This window comes from Abramis brama (genome assembly GCF_963993115.1).
Source record: "Abramis brama genome assembly, chromosome: 20".
NCBI lineage: Eukaryota > Metazoa > Chordata > Actinopteri > Cypriniformes > Leuciscidae > Abramis > Abramis brama.
Genome location: NC_139982.1, coordinates 22,478,223 through 22,498,177, shown reverse-complemented (window position 1 = coordinate 22,498,177; position 19,955 = coordinate 22,478,223). Strand labels below are relative to the sequence as shown.

Sequence of the window (19,955 nt, the reverse complement as noted above, 5' to 3'; positions counted from 1 at the left end):
CATTTAGAATAATCCCTTACTTTATTTTTTTATTAAATTACATTAATTAAATTACAGTTATTAATTAGGCTAATTAGTCATCATGCATTACACCCAACACTAGGTTAATTCTAACTGGAGTGTTTCAGTTCAGTGTAAAGTTTCTGGTCTCCTCTCTTCCCATCAACTTTTATGGAGAGCCGAGTGTCCGCTCCCTCCTCCAGGGGGCGGGAGGGACACTATTCAACCCGGAACTGTGAATGTGGTCAATTAGAACTCTCCGAAAACTTTCAACGAAATGTAACACCCAATCTATCGAAAAGAAATCAAATCACTGTCGCTGTGTTTCGCGCGACCGAAGCGCAAATGTTTACCCGCTTCGCTACTCCACTTTCTCGCAGAGTGTGATTTTTCTCTCTCTCCCGCTTCCAACAGGTAAGACGAAACAAAATAACTTTTGTTCGAAACATTTTGGTTGCTACTTCTCTCTAACGTTAAACAAATCAAAACAGATTTAAACTTGCAAATGTTTACATTCATATTTTCGTTTTGTACTGGAATCTGAACCATTGTTCTGAATAGAGCAACAAAGCTTCTGTTTATACTTCAAGACTGTAAAACAGCGTTATATGCCGTTTAAATGTACATGAACTGTCGGGTTTTATGCAGAAAAGTTTGAATTATATGTAAATGTCTCCCTATACATCCTTTATACCAGACGTCTAGTTATTACTGGATAATATGCACAGCCTAACTAATAATCTTTCTAGAACTTTTGGATTTGCTGAAGGAGGGTGTGATTGAGAAAATTATATCAAACCTGGCAGAAAAAGTGTGTTTGGTGTTGGTGGTCTGTCAAAGGGGGGCATGGATGAAATTCCAGGCAGCCTGAATTCCTCCATACACTCCCACTGGAGATCAGACTGTATCAGACATGCTCATGCTTCACAGGGCAAGGATCAGTTGGGAATGCTGTCAGCAGACCCTAAAGTAGTCGATGTAGCCCGTTTTGACCATTTCTGTCTTGTTGCAGCCATTTCTCAACCCCAAAAATAGCGTCGGGAGGGCTGTGCTGTCACAACTTCTCTCTGAGCGTGCTGAGGCATGCTGGGAATGGAGTCTGGGAAACACAAACATTCGGTCTATGTCGGACTCAGCAGTTCTTATCCGAAACCTAGACGGAAGGCCTTGTCTTAAAAGTAATTTAATCCACTTGAGGGAGCTCATTAATGTGTGGAGGCTGGTTCTCAGTCATGTGGTTTAGATTAGTGTCAAACTGAGTTAAAGGGATAGTTCACCTGAAAATGAAAATTCTGTTATCATTTACTCACCCTCAAGTTGTTCCAAACCTGTATGAATTTCTTTGTTATGTGGAACACAAAAGAAGATATTTTGAGGAATGTTTGTAACCAAACACTTGTGGGTCACCATTGACTTCCATAGTATTTATTTTCGCATACTATGGAAGTCAATGGGGTCCATCAACTGTTTGGTTACCGACATTCTTCAAAAAAAAGCAGCCGTGTGCATGTACATCTCAGTCTTAGCACTTTCACAGGCCGCCCACAGACTACCGTTTCACAGACTACCGGATGCATATTACATACAAAAATAGAAAGAGCTGGCTGAAATCACAAGCTTCATACTGATTGGCTGGCTTTAAAGGGATAGGTCGAGTTCACCACAAAATGAACATTTTGTGATAATTTCCTCACTCGTCTCATGTTGTTCCAAACCTTTATGACTTTAAAAGTGATTTTGAAAAATATATCTTTTGTTTGTCCATACATTGTTTTTTGGACCCCATTGACTTTCATTATATTGACAGTAACAGTTGAAACATTCTTTAAAATATGCTTTTGTGTTCCACAGAAGAAAGTTGTACAGGTTTGGAATGACATGAGGGTGTGTAAATGATCACAAAATTTTCATTTTTGTCTTTAAGGGATAGTTCACCCAAAAATGGAAATTTTGTGATCATTTGCTCACTCTCAAGTTGTTCCAAACCTGTATGCATTTCTCTCTTCTGCTGAACACAAAAGCAGATATTTTGTAGAATATGGTTAGCCAACCAGTTGGTTACACCCCCCCCCCCCCCCCCCCAAACTATGAAGAATGAGTTTGCAAGAATTGGCAAGGTTATAATTGACGTCAAATCCTCGAGTTATTCAGAGTTTGTTTTTTGAAAGGCCAATCACACCAAGGATGAAAACTATGACAGTAGTTTCATATAAAATTTTATAATCTTTCTAATTCTGTGAAAATAGTGAAGTCCACAACAATAAAAACAATGAGATACTATTTTGCTTTAAAGAGCTTGAGTATTTAAAGTGGCAGACTTATAATAAATAAACAGGATATTATCGTACATTTCTGTGAACACAAATGCAGTTATCGTTCTTGGTGTGAAAAAGCCTTTATTGCCCTTGGAATAATCAGTATTTATCATTTTTGGATGGACCGAATTTCTGATCACAAAGTCTAATAAGACTCTTATAGGACGGTGTGTAAAACTAACTATGGTTGGCCATTTTTTTTTTTTGTCTGAGTGGACATTTCTAGACCAGGATTATCGGACTGCAAAGTGGACTATGCTGATAGTCAGAGTGACGTAAAAAACGAGAGCACATACTAGTACACCTTTAATCCCAGTATGCCGAATTAAAGTAATATAAAGCACAACGCGAGGGACACAAAAGTTCTCCTTTAAAAGAGGAAGAACAGAAAACACAGTCAACCTGAAAATAGAATTAGTGACCTATTTAGCATCATAGTGACTGTACATTTCACCCCGGTGGCATTTTAGTTTTGAAATGTGTCATACTTATACTTGTTAGGTTGGTACCGTTTCAAGTTTTACAGACGAATGGTATATGCTAGTTACCATTAAACCACCCAGCACTACACAGAATGTGTTTGAATACTTGTACATTGTTTTTAGTGTTTATTACCTGTATTTCTCCCCCTTATCTCTCTTTCAGGATTGTAGACACTCATCTCTCAAAATGCCGCAGCAAAAAGATATAGTAAAGATTGCCATTCAGATGCCGGGCGCATACCCGCAGCTCATTCAGCTAGACCAGGTGAGCCGCCACGCGCTTCCCCTCATAAAAGGGATGTTGACCAACGTGCATTGCAAAAGTCCGAAACTCGTCGGTAGTCAGCATTTGAGGAATAACAGCACTGTTCATTCAGTGTCATACTGAAGTTCACACAGATAAATTACATAAAGGCCAAGGGTTTTATGTATACATGTTGTGTGTTTGATTTTGCAGTTTGCTTACAAGTGCAATATGTATGTGTAAAGCATTAAAAAGGTTTAAGTTTTGTAATAGCAACTTTCACTTTGAATTTACTTGGAATTTGAATGCAGACATGACTCATTCTCACTCATCACTCCTTATTTGTAATCAATACTAGACTAAAATGTATATTAAACTTGAGAAAAATATATATATTTAACAGAAATAAATACATTACTATTGCATATGCATTACTAAGTTCTGAAGGAAGCCTATATATGGCCTATAAATAATATTTTATTAATTTATAAATTATTTTAGTCATTTATATTATGTGTATATATACTTTTCTTATTATAAAAGTTTCTTATAATAAAGCAAAATATCTTGTAACACATTTGTAACTGAAATTGGTTTGGTCTATATGATCAAGGGCTTTCTGTTTCTTACAAATCATAACCAATTAGTTCATTCTCAGTTGTTTGAATAAGCTATTATTGTCGTCTACCCGGTCGAAACATTGGGTGGACAAATGCTGAGCATATTCAGTATCTTCAGAGGCTTTGATCCCATTGTTTGGGACGTCCTAACAGAATGTGTTATTGTCTTGAGGACCAAGCCATTGTCAGAGAAACTCTCCTTTGGGTTTTCTAAACCGTCAGATAACTAGTTTGAAATATGAATGAACCCGTTGTGTGACTCTGATTGGTACTTAAGGATAAGAAAGAACCTCAAACCCTCAGTGACCTTCCCTTCTGCACTTCCTCGCCATTCCCAGCGCTTCCACTCGCTGCCAGCCCGTTCACCACAAATTACAGGCCACCGATTGGTCTACCACCCAAACACTAAAATGTCTAATCGGTGAGCCACAGGAGCTGCCACAAATGATGAGATATTTCAGTTGTTGACTTTGGACAAGTTTTGACTTTGTTTTAGTTGTAGTAACTTACTTCAACTTATTGTCAGTTAGTTGTCAAGGCACTGTTTCTGATTAGTTTGTTTTTTAAGTTTACATTTTTCATCCAACGCTTTATTTCAGCTTAACAAAAACAATCATTTTAGTTAACACTACATTCATTAATTTCAATATCAAAAAGCCCGAATACCAAAATGTTTCGTTCAGAAATTAACAACATGCTTAACACAAGAGTTGTATTCAAATCATTGTATGTATGAATTGTTTTTAATATACTAAGAGATCCAGACAAAAAAAGCATCACCTAATTGACCCTTACCCACATTTTGTCTTGCTACCTAGTGTACTGTAAATAAACATCATATTTCTATCTTGTTTCAGAAAAAGCCCCTCACTGCCGTCATAAAAGAGGTTTGCGAAAAGTAAGTCTGTGTTTTTGACTCCAGAGGTGTTTGTGTTTTTCCATAGCTGAAATGTCCATGATGTAAAATACCTGTTTTTGTAAAGGGTGTTGTACTATTTTTTTTTTAAGGTGGAATCTTCCGGGTCCTGACAACTATGCTCTCCAGTATGCAGATGGGATCCAGACGTACATCACTGAGTCTGTAGGTCATTTCCATCATCTCCAGTCTGTGTGTGTGTGGACTTTAATCCGATGATGTCAGTTGCTCTGGTTATATATTTTTTTGTTGATCTTGGGTGGGGTCAGACATGGACTTCATGTTGTGTTTGCTCTGTTTCTGTCTGTCTGTATTCTATGGATGTGACTCTGAGAGCTGATGATGCTGGGTTTTAATGTACTCTTGTTCATTTGTATCATCTTGTGTGTGTGTGCATAAAGTGAGAGTGTGGAAATAGTGAATTCCCAGACAAGTTGAGACAAAGGCTTGAATTCTGATTGTGCACATAAACCAGCGAGCCTTGTCCCGCACTCCTATTGGGCTTTTGAACACCCTAATAAGTAGATTCCATCATAGAGCACCACAATAATGATGCAATACTGTAGACAAAAACAACACATGAAGTTTCCCCTGACATATTTAATCTACACTGTACTTAAGACTTTCTTTCATTCCGTCTTTCTTTCTTTCTTTCTGTCTGTCTGTCTATCATCTATCTCCATCTGTATCTCTTTCTCTTATCCTCCTGGGACCCAGGAATATACCTTTTCCACTGTAGTGGACATTATATTTTAGTGAATTTCTCTGACGCCATACATGTCACAGTTTTAAGTTTGGATGTCCTGTAAAGAGATTTTTCTACCAAATGGTTGGAGTTTTCACCAGGACAACAACTCCTCCTTGGTCTTTAAAAATGACTGATATTAATTTAGGGATCAAATGTAGCACTCTTATGGAAATATGATAATATATTGTAATTATCATTTAAATCGGACTAATTTTCAAGTTGTATTTCATAAATCAACATCTCAAGAAAACGTTATGGGGTTTCAAATCAAAATATGACTTTGTGTTACAGAACAGGACATTGATTTCATACATGGTCACTGTAGTGTATAGGGGAATAAATTATTAATCAATATTCCTATGGAATATTAGATATTATTATTAAAATGTTGCCAATTATTACTCCCATTATTACACTTCTTTTTTCCCAAGAACATATGTACAGATAAATTGTATTGAATGGGAAAAAAACCATTTATGGTAATTTTACCCACATATTGCATAAAGTAAAATGGTGTATCAATTCATTCTGTTATATCTTTCATAACATATTAGTTGAGAATAATTTTTATACAAAGTTTGGTTAAAGAAATCCTGAAACCTAAAAAAACCTAAATTAAATAAAGAAAATTCTAGGTCTCCGGAGGTTGTTTTTCTTTTTAGCTTCTTACTGTCTATCCGTCTGTCTCTAAACTACAGTTATAATGAAGTTATAATGAAGTCTAATAATAGCAGTATCACTTCCTGTACACTGACTGTTGACTGCTTTATGACTTTTGTTCTAGAACCGCCTGGACATCAAAAACGGCAGCATCCTGCATTTAACCAAAGCACCAGTGAGTGTCTTTGTGAGATTTTGACAGCGACAGTATTTAACTACCTCAGTATATCTGTTCACTCAGGCTTTGTGTTAGAATCAGAATGTACACAACCATAGTACCATGTAATAGCCATGTTTGCTTGATGTTTTATAACATTGTGTTTGTCAGGGCCGTCACGCTGAAGATCTGTATAAAGGCATTCAGTGTTCAGACTCCGGCGTGCGCTGTGACTCTCTGAAGCTGCTGGCCACCGTCTCCACCGACATCACGTTCGCCCAAGAGTTTATCAGTCGTGATGGACACTCCCTGCTCGTCAAGATAGTGGAGGACGCTCATGAGTCAGTTTCCTGCCTGTCTTTGCCCCATTTCTCCAGCTTAGAGTGTTTTACTGCGGCCCAATATAAAGATCAAACAGGTGAAAGTGTGATTTTTCTTTCTCCAGGGCTCCTCTGATAATGACACACACTCTCACTGCCTTCATGGAGCTCATGGATCATGGCATTGTGTCCTGGGAGAATCTGTCCAGTGTCTTTATCAAAAAGGTGCTAAGCTACTCTCTTCACTACAGTATGGACACTGTAACAAACCATCCGTCTGTCATTAGATGTCTTTATTACACAGCTTTCTAAATGCTGGATTCTGATTGGTCAGTTGTGGCATTCTGCAATTAATAATAATAATAATTTTTTTATTATTTATATACACTACCGTTCAAAAGTTTGGGGTCATATTTTTGATATTTTGAATTTATTTGATGTTTGTGATTTATTTGATAAATAATTAATTAAAAACAGTAATATCGCAAAATATTATTACAATTAAAAATAGCAGTTTTCTATTTTAATTAATTTTCAAATGTAATTTATTTGTGTGAATTAAAGCTGAATTTTCATAATCAGTGCCACATGATTTTTCAGAAATTATTCTAATATGCTGATTTGCTGCTCAAGAAACATTTATTATTATCAATGTTAAAAACCGTTGTGCTGCTAAATAGCTCTGTGGGAACAGTGATTTTTTTTTCTTCTTTTTTTCGGATTCTTTGACGAATAGAAAGTTCAAAAGAACAGCATTTATTTGAAATAGAAATCTTCTGTAACATTATAAATGTCTTTACTGTCACGACCCCAAACTATTGAACAGTAGTGTATTTATTAATTAATTGTTTTTTATATTTTAAATATTAAAATAATGATAATAAAACAAGTTATTATTGCAATGTATCTCTCATGTATACCGTTTCACCCTGTCATACAGTGCAATGCATAAGTGAATACACCCATGCTAAAGTTGACTAAAAAGAGGAATAAAAAATCATATTTTGGAAATTGAACTTAATGCCTTAATTTAAAAAAATAGGAAAAATCCAACCTTTAAGGACACCAATTTTCTTTGTGAATGAATAATGTATCGTAAATAAATACATGTTCTTCCTTAAAATACATGGTGCATAAGTGAGTACACCCCTATGTTAAATTCCCATAGAGGCAGGCAGATTTTTATTTTTAAGTATTGACAAAAATTTTTTAGGATACTATGCATCCTGATAAAGTTCCCTTGGCCTTTGGAATTAAAATAGCCCCACATCATCACATAGCCTTCACCATACCTAGAGATTGGCATGGGGTACTTTCCATAAGATCATCTCTCAATGCAAATCAAACTAGCTTTTAGGCTAACTGAAATAAAATCATGCCAATCTCTAGGTATGGTGAAGGCTATGTGATGATGTGGGGCTATTTTAATTCCAAAGGCCAAGGGAACGTTATCAGGATGCATAGTATCCTAAAAAATTTTTTTTTTAAATACTTAAAAATAAAAATCTGCCTGCCTCTACGGGAATTTAACATAGGGGTGTACTCACTTATGCACCATGTATTTTAAGGAAGAACATTTATTTATTTATGATACATTATTCATTCACAAAGAAAATTGGTGTCCTTAAAGGTTGGATTTTTCCTAATTTTTTAAATTAAGGCATTAAGTTCAATTTCCAAAATATGATTTTTTATTCCTCTTTTTATTCAACTTTAGCATGGGTGTATTCACTTATGCATTGCACTGTACATGTTCACACTGTCTGTGTTTATTTTGCGATAATAATGGCTCACTGTGAACATTATACAAGCCTCATACCAGATATCCTTCAGTCCTATCCTATTCAGTCATGTTTGTTTTTCAGATTGCCAGTTTTGTGAATGCGAAGGTGCTGGACACGTCTATCCAGCAGGTGTCGCTGGCTATTCTGGAGAGCATGGTGCTCAGCAGCAGTAGTCTGTTCAGTGAGGTCAAACTAGAAGTCACCCTCGAGAGACTCCTCTCCCATCTCCAGGTGTAAGTACAGAAGAGCGCCTGATTATTTGCAGTATTGGAATGTATTGGAAGACAAATAGGTTCTTTAAACCGTGAAATGCATCAGATAAATGACAATGATGATGCTGTTCTTTTTAACAACAAAATTATTATTCTATTATTATTGTTTTGTATTGTTTTTTTAGTTCGTTTTTTTTTTTTAAGTGAACACAAAAATAAACCTTTTACTTCCTTTGTCATGCAAGTGAATGGTTTTTCTCTCTTTTAACATTACCATTAACACTAGTAACAAAGACTAACTCAGCAAGCCTATTTTGAAAAACAACAACTATTTTTTTACATGGTGTACCTTTAAATCAGCGTTCTAACATTATTGATTCTCATTTTCCCTCCTTTTTTCTTTTTCTTTCGTCCAAATGCACTGTAGAACAAACCAGCAGCTGCAGACTAAGGCCATGGCTCTGCTGATGGCAATGCTGCAGGCTGGTAGAGAGGCAGACAGACAGGTGAGTTCTGTCTCTCTGATATATTGGTTTTGCTGACACTGTCTGTTGGGATTACAATAGTGCAAGCAAAATAAAGAACCTTTTTTAGTTAAAAGGACTATTATTGGTGACTTAAAAGCTATTTTGGATTAAGCTTTAGAATCACATGAATATTATTTTTTATACATATATTAAAATAGTATATTTTAAATTATGATATTTCACAATATTACTGTTTTTACAGTATATTTATGACCCTGGATCACAAAACCAGTCACAAGTAGCACGGGTATATTTGTGGCAATAGCCAACAATACATAGTATGGGTCAAAATTATTGATTTTATGCCAAAAATCTTTAGGATATTAAGTAAAGATCATGTTCCATGAAGATATTTTGTAAATTTCCTACTGTAAATATATAAAACATTTATTTTGTGAGTGAATGCAGCACAATCAGGAACATAAATGGACAACTTTAAAGGTGATTTTCTCAATGTTTTGATTGTTTTGCACCCTCAGATTCCAGAATAGTTGTATCTCTGCCAAATATTGTCCTATCATAACAAACCATACATCAACGGAAAGCTTATTTATTCAGCTTTCATATAATGTATACATCTTAATTTCAAACAATTTAACCGTGTGACTGGTTTTGTGGTCCAGGGTCACATTTGATCAAATAAATCTGCCTTGATGAGCACGTTAGATTTGCAAAAATCTTATGTAAAAAAAATCTTACTGACTTCAAACAATCGATCAGTAGTGTATGTTTTTGTGGCTGATGATAAAACATGGGCAGGTAGTTGATTTTTGGACTCTGGTTTAGATTCAGAAAATCAGAAAACTGACTCTGATTTTTGTAATAAACCTGTTATATGTCTTGTTTTGAATGGTTATAGCACTTTTAAAGAATGTTTCTGTTTTTTTTATTTTTAAATGTTTCAGGAGCTCTTTGAATTCCTCGAGAAGAGGAACCTGCGACAGTATATTCACAAGGTGAGAAAGTTTTGAAGCTCTCATCTATTCATATCATACTTCCTATTTTGTCCTGTTACAATAAACATTTTCCATTGCATCACAATCTGTACATGACTATGTTGTTATGTTGACATGTTAAAGTGCCCCTGTTTATTTTAAACTCCTACAATTAGTTTTACATGCATCCAAGGTCAAAAACACTTTAATTTTCTCATAATATACAGCATATTGCAGCATCACCTCTTTTCTCACAGTGTCTGAAACAGTTCAATAAAAGATTTGGTCTCTCTAAAACCCCTCGTTTCTGAGAACCTACTTCGCTCTGATTGGTCAGATGGCCCAGTCTGTTGTGATTGGTCTACTCTGCTCTGATTGGTCAGATGGCCCAGTCTGTTGTGATTGGTCTACTCTGCTCTACTCTGATTGGTCAGATGGCCCAGTCTGTTGTGATTGGTCTACTCTGCTCTGCTCTGATTGGCCAGATGGCCCAGTCTGTTGTGATTAGTCCACCACTTACAGCGCATGTCAGAAACTAAACACCCACTACCATATCTGAATTTCAGCTCTGGAGGCTTCCTCAGCACTTGACACACCGTGATACGAACATTAATGACAGGGTCTGTCTTACCTTATCAGTTCGAGCTCATGTCCTCATCCTTTAGAAGTGCATACAAAGTGGATTTGCTTTTGCAGCGCATAAAACAGCGTCTTCTCGACATGTCAACATCACAACCAAACTCTTCCAGTGTTTGAGGGCGAGTCAAAGTAGACGTTGTTCGTGGGTAGCTAATCAAGATCATAGGCGTGCATTATGCAAATTTGTTACAAACCTGCGTAGGTCCCTGCAGGAAGTAAGACTGGAATTACTGACGACTCGTTTCAGGCAGTTCAGAATCGCTTCTTTCTTTTAGGAGACAATAACTCCATTTATAATGCACTTTGAACTTTGAAACTGCACACCTTTCACATTCACTAACAGCTATATTACACACTACATGAAAGGTAATATCTGAAAAAACATAATAGCAAATACGATGTAACAACTGTTGCTGTTTGCAGAACATCATCCACAGCTCTAGTTCAGTAGGAGATGAGATGGCCCACTACCTCTATGTGCTGCAGACGGTGCGTCTAAACCACCTGGAGCCCCGTATGAGGACGCCTCTGGACTCCTACAGCCAGGTTTACTATCATTCTGCGTCTTCATTTGGTTTCTGAGTCGCTCAGTCACTTTTATTTCTCACACACATTTCTCCCATATCCTTCAGGAGCAGAGGGACATGCTCCATGGGCTGCGGCAGGCCGCGTTTGAGACAGAAAGCGAGAGCGGTCTGAGTAATGAACGTAGACGGTCACTCTGCGCTAAAGAGTTTAAGAAGCTCGGCTTCTCTGTGAGTTTCCAACAAGTTGTAGAAGTGTGAATACTGCACAACAAACCTCAAGGCCTAATTTAGAGTATGTTTCCTGTGGTCTTTGCTTGTCAGAATAACAGTAATCCTGGTCAGGACTTGAGCCGGTGTCCTCCGGGTCTCCTGGCGTTGGACACCATGGCATATTTCGCATCCCGTTACCCTGATGCTTACAGCAGGGTGAGTGAGCCCACATGGATATTTTGTTATATAATGCAAGACAAAGACTTTTTGAGGCCAGTGTACATTACTATGTCAGTATGCATAAGTCTCTGTTTCACTGTCTCAGTTTGTGCTGGAGAACAGCAGCAGAGAGGACAAGCACGAGTGTCCGTTCGCCCGCAGCAGCATCCAGCTCACGCTCATCTTGTGTGAGATCTTGCGCATCGGAGAGGCCCGTGAGTGAACTGACACAGCTCTGGAGATGGTGGCAATGATCAGATGAAGATTTTATAACTTAGGCTATAAATATATGTTTTTGAGGGCCAATATGACTTTTCATCTCTAGAAATTTTGTACACTGGACATTTTTTGCAAGGCATATTTTCTGAGTACAAGAGTACAACTTTACTTCTGTACTTCTGACTGTACTTCTATCCCATATAGCCAGGCTCATCAAGCCTGCATTTATTTGATCAAAAATACAAAAAAAAAATATATATATTGTAATATATTATTACAATTTAAACTAATGGTTTTCTATTTTAGTATACTTTAAATTATAATTTATTTCTGTGATGCAAAGCTGAATTTTCGTCAGCCATTACTTCAGTCTTCAGTGTCACATGATTCTTCAGAAATCATTCTAATATATTGATGTGCTGATATGCTTATGTTGTTGTCATAAGTTGTCATATACTCATCTTTCTCACAGCCTCTGAGACCGGCTCAGACTATCACCCCATCTTCTTCGCTCAGGACCGACTGCTGGAGGAGCTTTTCTGCATTTGCATTCAGCTCCTCAACAAGACGTGGAAGGAGATGAGAGCCACGCAGGAGGACTTTGATAAGGTAGATCATCACATTTACAATCTCTGTGCTTATAGGGACTTTTTCCACATTCTCTTTCATTTCATTGTATAAAAGTATTGGTCTGCTGTTACTGAAACTAGTGTATTTTTACAGTATTATTTCCCACTTATAATATTTAGTTTCTTGCACCAAAGAATGTTGCACATTGGTTTTATAGGAGGCTTGGAGCATTTTCCACCTTCTCACTGAGCCTCAGAAATAAACTGGCTTTTTTGCTACTGTACCTTGAAGACTTTGATATGTAAATAGCCTCTTTTATGATTAATGTAATACTATAGCTAACACTGTCATTTATCATGATGTGTCAAGTTTTTAAAAACTGAATATGTATAGAAATACAAAGTGGACCAAAATTACTTTTTAATACCTGTGTTGTTATCGTTTTATAAAAGTAAAAAAAAAAGAAAAAAAAAGAAAGAAATATAAATATATATATATATATATATATATATATATATATATATATATATATTATATAATATTTATTTATTTATTTATTTATTTTCATTAAAAATATAGCTGAAATAAAATGTAAATATTAGGTTGCCTTAACTGAAATAAAGTAAGTTGAAGTATTAAAATTACTAAAATTAAAATAGTAATTAAATTAAAGCTAAATATTTTTATTTAAAAACAACTAATTAAAATGACAAGAACATAAATTTACAAAAACTTACACTAAAATTAAACTCAAAACTGAAAATATAAGAATAAAAGGTAATTCAAAACATTAATATATATTATAATAGTACATAAATAATACTAAAATGATACTGCTTAATAGACAAAAATAATTGTATTATCGCTCCATTTCACAATCCAATCAATTCCTGTTGGATAAAATAAATTTCCCCTCTCCGTCCGTCCATCTGTCCGTCACTGTTTCATGTTAACTTTAAAGATCCAAACAAGTCATGAGAAAACTAGTGCATTTTTAAGGTTTATTGTTATTGCCTATCATTTTAAGATCAAAGTGTATTCTTGAAAGCTTTATAATTTGTCACCGAGTCACAATAGATATATCTGAGAAGTGACCAGCTGCAGCAGTGATTTATAGTTTACAGAACAAACGGATATTGATCGGTTCATCTGGACGCGTCTGAGAAACGTCAGGCTGGTGGAATGACAGGCATGCTGCTCCTAGACCGAAGAGACAGACTCCTTCTTTAAGTGCCTTTGTGTACATCAACATTCCCTAAATTGCTACGTCTCCTTTTCTGATGTTAAAGAAAGCCCCCAACTATTCAGCGGTGCAACAAAACAGACCTCCGTTTAATAAACGCTTTCAGGCCGTAAACCCCGTGACCCTCGTGACCTTTGGGATGGAGCGAGTGTCCAGCTGACCGGCCTGTCTTTTGTTTTCACTGACCGTCGCCCCCGCCACACCGACCTCATGGGCAGAGACTTTATAAAGGGGTATTAGAAGAACAAAAGGAATCCCGCTCCCTAGCAGAAATACAGATCAACAGTAAACCACATCCCAAAAATCAGTTTTAATGTCTAAATTGTGTTTTCAATGCATAACCCGCCCTTTTTTCTCTGTGCTGTAAGTTTTTTGGGGGGGGAATTAATGTTCAGAAACAAGTGGCTCATATTTAACAATTCAACAGTTCTCTTGATGTCAGACATGAGAAAAGTAGCCAAAGTTAAGCTGCTATTTTGCCTCTAAGGGGAAATTACTCACACCGTGTGTGTTTTCTCATCAAACTTACTCAAGTCACTGCTTTTTCTCCCTATCTGCACACCCTGACTGTGCTGTTTCTCTTTAACGCTAGTTAATTGTTGCTGGCATAGTGCTATGAACTGGTTTGCTGAGGCCCGTGTGATGTGAAGTGTGTGTGTGTGTGTGTTTTAAAGGGATGTGTATGAGTTTAATGGGGGGTATCTAGAGGGAGGGACCATACACTCTCTCTAACACATACACACACCCAAACACCTACACACACACACACACACACACACATACAGTGTCACTGTGGTTGTGAAGGGATCACAGCTGCTGCTTTCACCAAGGCTGAGGTAGGATGAGTGTTTTGTCTCTGTGTTGTAGGACTATTGACAGAATAAACATTTTCTTTTATTTCAATAACCAAGATATTGAGGAAGATGTAAGTGATGTGAGGTGCTATCAGTATGCTGTGCATATATGTACAAGTTGTAATGTTGTTTATAATATTTAACTCTCTATCGCATTGTTGATGACAAGCCCGTATTCTTTACATTGTAAGCATGTTATGCATATTAGATAGAAATTAAATGGTTAATAGTGAGGGGATAACCTTTTCTGGCATTTGTAGCACTTAGAAAAGACTGGTTGATAAAAATTGATAAGTGAACTTATGTTAAACCATTTAGTCATACTTTTTTTTCTTTTTTCTTTTTTTTTTTAACACATGCACAAAATTTCTGAAATGAAATAAACTCATATTATACAATATTTATTTAAAATTCACCAAAAATGTGACATGAGAAGGAACAATAAAAAAAAAAAATCATGTTATTCGACCAAGTGGGCAGTATTATTTGTCGAGTCACTACTCAGACAGATATATAACGATAATTTAATTTTCAGTCACATACACAACTGTTCAAAAGTTTGAGAAAATTTTATTCAGAAAGAACGCATTGATCAAACGTGACAGTAAAGACATTTTTATTGTTAGAAAAGATTTTCATTTTCAAATAAAAGCTGTTCTTTGATTTTTCTATATTTATTAAAGAATATATCAGTTTCCACAAAAATATTAAGCAGCACAGCTGTTTTCAACATTGACAATAATAAGAAATGTTTCTTGAGCTGCAAATCAGCATATTCAGGAATGAGTTCCTTTTTTAAAATGATTGAATTTGTAATATTCTTATTAAAAGTGCTGTGTTGGGCTGATTTGTGAGATTGTTGTTGTTTTTACCAGATGGGGGCAGCAAATCCCACAATCTGATATTATAAATTCAGTCATTTGCAGGACCAGAGATAATCAGTTTTCTTTCCCTGCTGTTTTTTTATTTATTATTATTTTATTTTTTACATATTCTGCTAAATACATTTGACCAAATCTGCAGAATTAGACATGCAGTAACATACAAATACCTCAAATTAATTGATTGCCATTTTCCAAAACATCAGTACTTGAATAATACACTGACATTTTTTTAATAGTGTTTTGTATCTCTCAGGACCATAACGTGTAAAACATATTAACATTTACCTCAGAGTCTAAAGTGAGCAGTGTTGTTGTCGGCTAACGTTCCCTCTCTTCCGGTTGACCGAGCGTGTCATTGCAGTTCTGTCTGAGTCACAGCAGGACTCTCTTTTCTATTTCTCTTGACCTGAACCCCAGAGACATGTTGTTCAGGGGTGAGCGAGGCCAAGCAGCCAGTGTTTATTGGAGGACACTGTGGGACTTTTTCAGTCAATCACACACATTGCAAATATAATATCAGATTTTAAAAATGGTCACATTTTCTCTCGTTCTTTGTCTAAAGGTGATGCAGGTTGTCCGGGAGCAGATCACCAGGACTCTGTCCAGTAAACCCACGTCTCTGGAGCTCTTCAAGAATAAGGTGAACGCATTGAACTACAGTGAGATTCTCAAACTCAGACAGACGGAGAGACTCCACCAGGAGGAGACGCTCGCTCCACCTGTGCTGTAAGTAGAGATGGGAGAAACCAAGCTTTTGATTCACTGCGCTGAAGTGCTCAAGGGCAGACGCTGGTGACGCCTGCAGGTCAAAACAGATGAAGAGCTTTGTTAATCATCCAGTACAAGACTATTAACTATTAACTTAACAAATGTGTCATTAAAAATGTGTATATAGACAATATAGACACTGATTCAACTGTGTCAAAACAGTTATGACATGATATAAAGCCTCTTTTGCTGAAGATTTGGCAGTTTGATACAGATGTTTCTGCCACAGAGTGAAAATAAGGTAGACCCTTTTTCTCACAGTTATCACAATTCAGATTTTTTTCTTCAGAATTGCGAGATATAAGTGAGAATTGTGAGATAAAATGTAGCATAACCTTTATATTTTGTATTCCGTTGCAAAAAAAGTGAAATTGCGAAATGTAAAAAAAAAAAAAAAAAAAAAGTCAGAATTATGAGATCATGAGGTAAATTCGCAATTTCAGATTTACCTTGTAGATGTAAACTTGCAATTATGGGTTTATGCCATGCTATTTTGATGTATAACCTCACATTTGTGAGAAAAAAAGTCTGAATTGTGAGATTTAAACTCACAATTGTGAGGGGAAAAAGGCTCAATTAATTTTTTTTTTTTACTTTTGTTAGTCTGTGGTGGAAATAAGCTTTCATAGATGCGTTCTCCGAATCACTGGTTCGAAACAAATGATTCGCAGAAGTTATGAAACAGTGTTTCAAAAATGACCGGTCTGATATCGCTCCACCACATGAGTTTTCTCGCTGTCTTTGCGTCCAGTGAGCTGAAGGAACGTCTGAAGCCGGAGCTTCTGGAACTCATCAGACAGCAGAGACTAAACCGTCTGTGTCTTGGGACGCTCTTCCGGAAGATCAGCAGCCGACGGAGGCAAGGTGAGACGCCAGGATCCTCTGAGGAAGACATCAGAAAAATATTATTAGGTCATTTTTCATTGTTTTTTTTGTTTTTGTTTTCAGACAAGCTGTGGTATTGTCGTCTCTCTCCTAATCACAAAGTCCTGCACTACGGAGATGTGGACGAGGAGACGGAAACGCCCTCCATCGAGGCTCTTCAGGAAAAGAGTAAGTGCACTTCTCTAGAATGAGCATGTTCACAAGACTCTTTTTGAGTAAATGACCTCTGATCTCTTTGTCAATAATAATTCTCTTCATTTCTATGTCCCCTCAGTTCCTGTCGCAGATATCAAAAGTGTGGTGACTGGAAAAGACTGTCCTCATATGAAGGAGAACAAGGGAAAACAAACCAAGGTATGATGCTTATGTTCATCAGTGGCTTCTATTCAATATTCAAATAAATATGAATTTAGGTATCACAACATTATACAGGATGAAAAATGAGAAAAACTGTAAAAGATGTATTTTAAGTGAATGTTAGATGACGGCAAAGATAATGTAAATGTAAAAATGAAATGTATAATATCGACTGATAAAATCTCAAATATTATTTGTTAACCAGTATATTACAGATATATTGTGCATCCCTGAAATCGACCATATTAATGTTCTTAATGCACATTCTGAACGGTAAAACTGTAATTCCTGTGTTGTTTGGTTTCGCAGGAGGTGTTGGACTTGGCTTTCAGCATCACGTATGACGTTGAGGAGTACAGCTTGAATTTCATCGCCTCTTCCAGAACAGATGTGAGTTTAAATGTGTTTTTCCACTACTGAACTGCTGGAGGTTATTAACTCAGGGGTAAAAACGAGTATTATTTGTCCTGTTTTTGTCGTACAGTTCTGTCTGTGGACGGACGGGCTTAACGTGCTTCTGGGGAAAGAGATGAGCAGCGAGAGCATGCGCAGTGAACTAGAGATTCTCCTTTCTATGGAAATCAAGCTCCGCCTCCTGGACCTGGAAAACGTCCCGATCCCAGACACGGCCCCGCCAATCCCCAAACCGCCCAGCAACTTCAACTTCTGCTACGACTTCAGCCAAGCTGAACAATAACACGAGACCCATAAGCGTGCAGTCAGCGGTGGTTACTGCATTGCCAAAAACGGGAAACAACTACGGCTGAAAATGGCCACTTGGTGGCAGCAGAGATGCAGGTTCTCAGATTGGGAGACATTGAATTCAAATTTCAGGGCTTGATATGAAAAAGCACTTTGAACAATCATAGTGAGGTTGCAGAGCGTGTTTGTCTGTGGTGCTGTGCTATAATATAAGTGCCTGCGGTGAATATGATAGCCATGCATTGAGTATTTTTTTACATTTTGTATCTAACGTGCCTTTTTAGACCGGTTCGAAATTCTTAACGCACACTTTTTGCCTCCTTTTACATGGTTAGTTTCTACCAAAATTATACTAAAAGGCATTAAATTACATTGAGCAGCTTATTAGGGAGGGAAAAAAGATTAAAATATGTATGTTATAAAAAGTCTGTGCTTAATGTTGACTTCCTTCATAATGGCCTCAATATGGTACTCAACTGGTACGATGTTATAGAGCTTTTAAAACAATTGCAGATTAGGAGTTCATCATGGAAAAATATCCATTGCTTCATCATTGATGTGCTTGGAAAATTTCATGTTTCTGTTCCTTCGTAAATTGTAGGTACATATGCAGATACGCACAATGTGAAACTCATTTATACTGATGCATGGCATTATTGCAATGGCAGCATGCGCTGTATGTTTGTTTTCATACAGGTTGCATTATTAGGTATGCATAAAAGGTTATTAAAGTGGTGACAGATTGTTTCTGACAGGATTTGGTACTGAAGTGGGATTAAACTGGTTTGTGTGTTGTTAGAGGAGTTGTTTGACCAACCGTGCTTTGAAAACACTGCATGAGTATATTGACGTGATTTGATACTGTCAGCCATGTCACATAATCATGTTTTCAACTTACACTTGATGTACATAACCTCACATTGTGTTTTTGGTTCATCTTCTCCTTTTTCCCATCAGTTCAAAATACAGTTATCACTGTAGGATTTTACATCAGTATTTTGTGTGGGAGATAATCATGTTTCCATTTTAAAAGATTTAGCATTTTATCAGGGGCCATATTTCAAGCACTTCTTTGTATGTTAAATTTAAAATAGTTTTGAGATCAAAAATATATAATTCAAATAATCTGTGGTTTCTTTGTATGCATTAATGGAGATGACAACTTTAATTTGTGGGAAAGCATGCAAGATTTGCTATAAACACTTGTGTAATCCACTGATTTTGTGTTCTTTTTCTGTAGTCACAAGTCTAATGTCATTGATCTAGCAAAAAACAATCCATTTACTGTATTTTCTGTTTTGTATAAAGCTTTACTTGTTGAACTTCTGGTATTGTGTAACAGTCTTGATCAATGATGTGGCCGTATTCAAGATTTGTTTATTCTTTGTATGGAATAAAAAATATAAATTATCATAAATCATCTGTTGCAAATGTGCATCTTAAACGACACACGGAGAGTCTTTCAGTATTGATGGAATTCACATGGCTGATTCAGTTCAGCGAAAAATTCGTTAGACTGGTTTAAAATTGTAACTCGTCTTTTTGAACAAATCATTAAAAGAAACGGCTCACGAGAGTCGCTCGTTATGCTTTTGTTCGTAAAATCCGGTGTTTTTGATTCACTAATGGCGCGTTTCCACCGAGCGGTACGGTACGGTACGGTACGGGTCGGTACCCTTTTATTTGCGTTTCCACTGCCAAAAGTTGAGAATGGTACCAAAAAGCCGAACCGTACCGTACCACTTTTTGGGTACCCTTCCGTTGGGGTACCTAGCACAGTGGTACGGTACTAAAAGGTGGAGCTAGACTCACTGCAGGACGTTGATTGGTTGACAGAGAATCGTCACTTGCGCGTGCTACGAGGGGAATGACAACATAAGAAGCGCCATTTTTTTATATACAGTTTAATATAATATACTGTTACTGTGTCACGAAATGTAATTTTAAGAGTTTTTCAG

At 36.6% G+C, this 19,955-nt stretch overlaps 1 protein-coding gene across 1 annotated transcript; it reads left to right on the top strand.

Annotated features, from left to right (window-relative positions):
• Nucleotides 1–208: 208 nt before the first annotated feature.
• elmo3 (engulfment and cell motility 3) lies at nucleotides 209–19,417 on the top strand. The gene is made up of 21 exons (XM_084094802.1): nucleotides 209–414; nucleotides 2,961–3,062; nucleotides 4,519–4,559; nucleotides 4,670–4,742; nucleotides 6,110–6,160; nucleotides 6,314–6,483; nucleotides 6,588–6,687; nucleotides 8,328–8,479; nucleotides 8,886–8,964; nucleotides 9,891–9,941; nucleotides 10,983–11,105; nucleotides 11,192–11,314; nucleotides 11,408–11,512; nucleotides 11,622–11,730; nucleotides 12,207–12,343; nucleotides 15,848–16,011; nucleotides 16,805–16,917; nucleotides 17,002–17,106; nucleotides 17,213–17,292; nucleotides 17,605–17,685; nucleotides 17,780–19,417. Exons 2-21 carry the CDS (start codon nucleotides 2,985–2,987, stop codon nucleotides 17,990–17,992), a joined length of 2,148 nt encoding a protein of 715 aa, XP_083950928.1. The 5' UTR covers nucleotides 209–414; nucleotides 2,961–2,984; the 3' UTR covers nucleotides 17,993–19,417.
• The last annotated feature ends 538 nt before the right edge of the window (nucleotides 19,418–19,955 follow it).